The 7253-nt window shown below is 40.8% G+C and overlaps 1 protein-coding gene across 1 annotated transcript in view; it reads left to right on the top strand.

The window, feature by feature from the left end:
* Positions 1 to 3486, top strand: part of LOC308676233 (progestin and adipoQ receptor family member 4-like) — a gene marked incomplete at its 5' end in the record, with an annotated part of 29237 nt that extends 25751 nt beyond the window's left edge. The window contains 2 exons of the mRNA XM_081342041.1: positions 923 to 1141; positions 2074 to 3486. Of these exons, the coding sequence (XP_081198167.1) occupies positions 923 to 1141; positions 2074 to 2507 (653 nt within the window). The 3' untranslated portion in view covers positions 2508 to 3486. The remainder of the gene's footprint in view (positions 1 to 922; positions 1142 to 2073) is intronic.
* Positions 3487 to 7253: the final 3767 nt, after the last annotated feature.

Here is a 7253-nt window from a genome sequence, read left to right on the forward strand (position 1 = left end):
GATAGCTGGTCAACAAAGGATGCTGCTTGGGACAAACACATGTTTGGTTGGGACAAGGCAGGGCTTTTCAACCTTTTCACCCATTGTATCACTTTTAGGATATGGCAATGTCTGAGTACCACCAGTCGCCTAGCAAGGTGTCAAAAACTTGATGACCAAAAAAAAAAGGAAAAAAGTGATGAAGTACAGGTAGTCCTCGACTTACAACAGTTCACTTGACTGTTCGAAGTTACAATGGCACTGAAAAAAGTGCCTCCCAAGCCACAGCCGAGCAAGACACCTGCCTGCCCGCCCGGCCGCGCTCTTCCTCATGTCCGAGGTTTTCATTGTTGTGAACATTTCTGTTGAGGATTGGCAGCGGAGGTGGGAGGTGTTTGGTTTTATTCCCCCCCGTCTGCTGGGTGGTTGCAGCAGGTTTTGGTCACTTCACATGACCCTGGGACTCTGTGACCGTCATAAATATGAATCAGTTGCCAAGCATCTGAATGTAAATCACAAGACCCTGGAGATGCTGCAACATTCCAGCTGATCAGCGCTTCTTCTGGGCTCAGCAGAAGTGCCAGGATCAGCGCCGAGCTCCAGTTGGAGCCTGGCGCTGATCCTGGCGCTTCCGCTGAACCCTGACAGCCCCGAAGAAGCGCTGATCCTGGCATTTCTGCTGAGCCCTGACAGCCCTGCAGCTCCAGCCGTCTCTCGCTCAGGCTTGTGTCGTGCTGCCACCGGTTCAGCTCATTCCCCTCCCCAGCTACCACTTTTCTAGGATGGTCACGTACCACCTGCCAGGTGCCAATGTACCACAGGTGGTACCCGTACCACTGGTTGAAAAGCCCTGGGATAAGATGCAGGAAAGGCTGACAGGGTTGGAAAAAAGGCAGGGATGTAGTCCTCCTCTCTCTCAGTTCCTTCTTTCCTCTTCTTTCAGGTATCCCTCTGCTGGGGTTTCTCTTCGTGCTGCCGCTGACCATTCCATGGGCTCGACTTTCACAATCATGGCTGGGAGTCGTGCACTATTTGGCTTGCATTTTTCCACAGCTGGGCAGTGTGCTTTACCATCTCTTCATGAATCATGAGGGAGGCCCTGCTGTTTACCATACCTTGCTCACCCTTGATATGTGTGGGGTATGCATGGTCAACACTCTGGGTGAGTTCAAGCACGCCCCTGTTATCCATGGATGACTTACTGGATAGGAGGAACACAAAAGGGACAAAACTGCAATGCGTACTGAGAACGCAGGAGGGCTGAAAGTGGTATTGGAGCTGGGAGCAGGTTGTGTAGAGGGTATATGAGTCAAATTGTGTTGGCTTTGGGTACTTGAAGAGCCAATCTTTTTATGTGATGGCAGAGGCCATCTTGAGTAAAAGCTCAAGAACGAAGTGGAGGTAAAAAGGCTGTGGAATTGAGCAGCTCCGGTTATGCTTGGAAAGGAAATACTCATGCTGACTTAAAAGAAACTGAATTTAAAACAATGAAAAACACGTTTTCAATGAATGATCCTTGCATTGTAAAGATTATTTGGGGAAAAGGGGGCTTGTTGTAAATACAAGACTGTTTGTTCTGAGAAGCTGAAGGAAGCTGAAATATTTCAAGAGCGCTACATGAAGTCCTTCCTTAACAACTGTTTACAATAGACTTCAAAAAAAGGTATGACCCATTCTCAAAGTTAGGACTACTGCACCCACCCTTCTGAGGTCATGTGATCTCATTTCAGGCACTTGCAACCGATCATTTGTGACTGGTTGCAATGTCCCGCAGTCAGGTGATCGCAATTTGCAACTGTTTTGCCATTTCCCAGCAAAAAAATGCCCACTGGATATGCTGGATTTGCTTAATGACCAGGTGGTTCACGTAACGACCAGGTGGTTCGCTTGGAACATCTGCATTTTTCTCCTTTTATGATCGTTGTAAAAAAAAAAAGGTTGTAAAACTGAGTCTGATCACACGATGCCTCGATTTATGCCGCAGTGAGGCTCCGTTGTAGTTGGAGACTACCCGTAGTGAATTGACCATGTAAGCTGATTGCTACTGTTTTTATCCTTAATTTCTTGGTGGACTGACTGTCTCTTTCCACACAGGTGCTCTTCCAATCATCTACTGCACGCTGGCCTGTTCCCCACTTCTTCGTTCTATTGCCCTGCTGGCCTACACAGGCTTGTCAAGCTATGGTATCTTTTGTGCAGTGACTGCTCGCTCCAGTGTCCGGCGCTTACGAGCCTTTGCCTGGCAGGCTCTGTTCCGCTTCTTCTTCTTCTATTTGCGGTGGGTGGGATTAGGCACCGGCCACCCCACCTCTCTGCGTTCATACCTCATTATGGACGGTCTGGCCTTTCTTGGGGGCGTCATCAACATCTCACGAGTGCCTGAGCGCTGGAAGCCAGGCAGTTTTGACTATTGGTTCAACAGCCATCAGATTATGCACGTGCTGGTGGTGGTCAGTATACTCTATCTTCACTGGGGAGTGGTGGCTGATCTTCATTGGATTGCCAACTATGCCTGTCCAAAGGAATGACCACATCATGTTTGGATTCACCCCTTCCACAGAAAATTTGCTGACTGAGAAGTGGGTGACTTATAAGGCGCGAGCCATGGTTCTCATTGTCCGAGATCTTCTACAAGGGCTGAAGTACATAAGAAAGGACATCTTCTGGATGTGATTTATATAAAAGAGGCTGCATTTTTTCCCCTGTGGGGTTAATACAGTAATTTCCTATTGGTTGGTTATTCATGGATCAACTTGTCTAGGATTTGTATACTTCTGAGTCTAAAGTAACGAGTTTCCACACCACTTGAGGTTCTTAGATCAGCTTGTGCAGTTCAACTATTCTTCCAGTTTACAATAGGCAAACATAATTTGGTTAAAAACAAATCTTGGATCTCTAATAAGATGTAATTGGAGAAATAATCAACGGTACTAGTGAAGATTTCCACCCCATCCCCAACTCTTACTTTCGTTTGCTGAAGGACTTTTTGTCATCAGAGCTGTTCTTGAGGTAGCTTTGATGATAGCAGGAAGAACCCTATTAGTTGGTTCTCTTTTTTTTCTCCATTTGCATTGAAGATGACATGGGCAGTGGGAAAAGAGAGACGTTCTTAGTAGAAGATGTTGGAGCTGAGTGCAACTTCTCTGCTTTTTAGAGGCAGTTACTTAAATACTTTTTATCCAGGTGTTTTTCAGACACCATGCAATACTTTCTGATTTTTAAAAGGGCTTGTCAGAGACCAGAATATTAAACTCTGCTGCATAGTTTAGTTTTTCTTTACCTGTCAGAAGGATAATCAGGAGCCTTGAAACTGGATTTAAGTTGAAGTTGAGGAGTCCTGATTTCAATTTTTGGGTACTGTCATCAACTTTAGGGCCATGACTCTTTTGCAGCATACCTCACGTTTCCTATCTCTTGGCAGAGTGTACAGTATTTATGGTCAGATTGGAATTCTTTTTCTGCTACCATATTCCAATTTTACCAATGCTTTTCAGAGCTTTATAGGTTTTGTATGAATTTGGAAGAACTCTTTCTACTCCATTGATATGGCTGCTGCAATTGCAGTAATCAATAACAGGCAAGCGCTACTATCTTTTTCCCTTTGTTATTGGCCTGACTGGCCCATTAACTACAGCTTCTAGATTTTGGTTCACTTCCTTCACTGGCTTCTTGAATTGGTCCATTCTGAAGATTTTGCTTTCTAATTTGATTTGTTTTGATACAAAGAGAATCCTGAGATCAATTCTTCCTCTGAAGAATTAAGTTTTTAACTACTGGTCCATGGTCAGAATTTTTGGGGGGAGGGGGTACTTTTTGAGAATGTAATCAGAAGCGGCTGGTTGAGAGTCAAAACAGCATTCTAACAAACATTTTACAATCCCTTTGAAGTCCTTCTCTTGGCCTAAAATTAGGAACCGGGAGAGCTAGCATTTCTTTTTGGTGCCTAAATTTGGCGCATAGTCCTTAACCTGCTAAACAATATTAGGTCCTGATGCATGTCTAAATAGGGGTGAAGTATGTGAGATCTTGTAGGCCCTGGTGATCTTCCACATCCGAACACTCAAATAATTGTGCACAATGCTACTTTCAATGTAAAATGGATTTTCAAGTGGAATTTGTTTGTGTTTTATGGCAAATCTTAAAATCAGGGTGGTGGGTTTTTTTTGTTTAGCCTCAAAATACATCTAAATCAAGCAACCCATTCAATATTTGGCAGCGCTTTATATTTTGCATTTATGTAGATCACTGTAATTTGGCTTTTAAAAAGCTATGTTTAGGGGCTCTCCTTGAAATGGGGGAATTCTCTATTTTCTATGCAGCACAAGTTACTTCATATTGTTTTAGTGAGTGAGGCACAAAACATTTAAGAAAATGGTTAAAGCATATTATGTGACCTTTACTGAAAACTAGTTTTCAGTGTATAGTAAGCCAACCTCTATGGATTTTAGTTTAATTTAGGGTCAAATAAGAAAAAAAAATCCACCTGTATCTTTGTAAGAATATAAGTGGCAGTGGAAACTCCTTTCTCCAAGGAAAGAAATTTGGAAAGGGTAGAGGATGATATTGTGACTAACACATCAACTAAAGTAAATCATATCTGATTCCTTTAAAGATCAAAATTGTCCTCTTGCACCTGTAAATCCACCTTGTTAAAACCAGCCAGACTGAAAAACAATCATGTAGATTTACAGATGTGGAGACTAATTTTGATTTTTAAAAGAATGGGGGGGAAAAACTTATATTAGTCTATATAATGTTACTTTGGATGCATCTTCTTTAGAGAAGGTAACCAGGATAAAACACGAAAGAGTCTGCTGTAACTTAACAAGCTGAAAAGTGAGTCAAACAAATTTTTGAAGGAATAGAGTGAAGGTTAAAACAATTTCTGTGTTTTGGGTTGCAAGTAGATCTTAACGTTATGAAAAGGGAAGTATTGATCTAAAGCTTCCATGTTAGAATGTAAATTTTGTGTCATACAGCTATTTTGGAAGAGGATTTAATCTGCTGCTAATCAAGTCTTGTCTCTTGTTATCTCAGGGTAGATGGATATTGCTGATGTTCACAGCTTCTGAAGTTGAAGCTTCACATATCTTTAAAATAAAAGAGCAAGGCACCACATCCAAAAATGCACTTCATATGGGAGGGAGGGAGAGATGGGAATTTTAAATACTTAAGATCCAGAACCTTTAAAAAAAAGGCTGGAAAAAATAAACTTAGGCAAGTGGCAGATTTGGGCTTTTGATAAAAGAATGTTTAAAACGGGGCTTAGATAAGAAATGAACTGCTACTCCAAATCTCTTGAAATTTTTCAGCTTATGATGGCTATGCTGTTCTCAGTGCCAGATGCCTCCTTCATGTCTATTAGAGTAAAACCATCAGATTTCATTCTGAAGCAGTGAAAATGGAGTCTTAAATACTTTCACACTGACAGCTTTTACTGTCTCTCTACTTACATTTGAATGAGTTGCTGCTAAGGGTATGAACTTGAATTGTGGTTCAGCTAAAATTACTGTGCTGGCTGGAACTAATTGGAATCTTTCACAAGTGAGGGACCACATTCCTTTTGGAAATAATAAGAATGGTTGAACATTCGACTACTACAAGCTTTCTCTATATTTTTTATAAAACTACATATTTTATAAAAACTTAACTACAAAAATGTTTAGTGAGATGTAGATCAGTTCAGTGCTAATAGCCTGCCTATTGAAAATTTATTTTTTGTTATATCATTCTATTCTAACGCTTTCATCGTATTTGGCTGAAAGGGAGTAAGACCTTGTACCCTGTATTCACTTGATGCTTTAGAAATTGTACTTTTGGTTTTCAACTAGAATTCCGTATCTTTATATTTTAAAAATATCTACAAACATTTGAGTTGAATTTCAGACTCTGGAATTCAATACCCGGACAAAAATTTAACATCTCATTCCTCTTATAATCTAGGCTAGAGAGAATAAGATTTAAATAAGCTATGAAGCAGTTATATTGGCTAAAAGAAAAAAAATGTAGAAGGATCTTTATTAGAGCAACCAGTTAAACAAAATCAGTTCTAGAACATGCAACTGGTAAGGTATTTTTGCCTTAAATTTCATTATCCTCACCTTATCTTGTATCCTGGCACTCTTGCTACTGAAATTTAAGATCAGCACTGGAAAACTATGTTAAGTATTCTGATAAATGGAATGGTTTTAGCACATTCATTTTGTCTATGTAAAAGAAATAATTTCCCAAAAGGTGCCACAAGTATAAAATCTATTTGTCACCTATTGTTTTAGAGATTAAATCAGGTTGTCAGTACGGATGGAAACCACAAGCTTATTGCCTATTTCAAGCTTTGGGGGCATGTCCTTTTGCTTCAATATTGCCTGCTGCCCTTCTGTTGTCTCCCTAAAAAGCAAGATGTAGGAGCACTGTGCCGGTAGTTTGTCAGAATTATGCAACAGGACTAGACTAGACTGCTCAGCTAGCAATACTTTGACCTTCATCATTTTCACCAGGTTACTGTGAGGCTGAAATAATCTAATAACAGAATGATGGCATTAGTGTACTTTTTGCCTCTTTGCTGGTTAAATAGCAGGGCAGTCTGGAAGTTCACATGTATTGCCTATTGAAGGGAAAGGAAGCCAAGAAAAAAAGTCAGCTTTTGCAGTGACTTTTTAACTTCAGCATGGATTACAATACAATACAAGATAGTCAGCCTACAGAAACACTGCCTGCAATCAGATTATCCCTCCCCACTTCTTCCTGTAGTGCCTTGGTTGCCGGCTATTTTTCCTACTGGCAGATACGCACAAGAGAAAACACAGCCAGAAAAGCCAGCCGACTGCTTTGGTTGTGATGTACACTGCATACATATAATCAAAGCAGTGCCATTCTGTGAGCCAGAACAGATGCCATAGAAGCAGGACAGGAATTGCTTAACTGCGGTGGCAAATTTCATGCTGATACTGTACAGATTTGAATTTTTTTTTTGCTACTGAATGATGCATATACATTCATCGGGCTCCCAGTTGGATAGTCTAGAATAAGAGAATATTTGCATTCTAATTATATCCCAATTGAAGCTCATTAAAGTAGAACGAACAAGCTTTCAGAAAAGCACTTTTTTAAAAATTAATCACCAGTCACCTTTTTCTCTACCCAGTAAGAATAGGGCATCTCATATAATCTGACTGGAAAATTCTGAAACCAAGAGACAGTAAATATGGGCAGTTAATAATGTGCACAGTTTACAGTCACTTCTCCGAAGGTCTGTATTTTCAAGATTTTCCTCC

The sequence above is a fragment of the Vipera berus genome (genome assembly GCF_964194415.1).
Source record: "Vipera berus genome assembly, chromosome: W".
In the NCBI taxonomy this organism is placed as follows: domain Eukaryota; kingdom Metazoa; phylum Chordata; class Lepidosauria; order Squamata; family Viperidae; genus Vipera; species Vipera berus.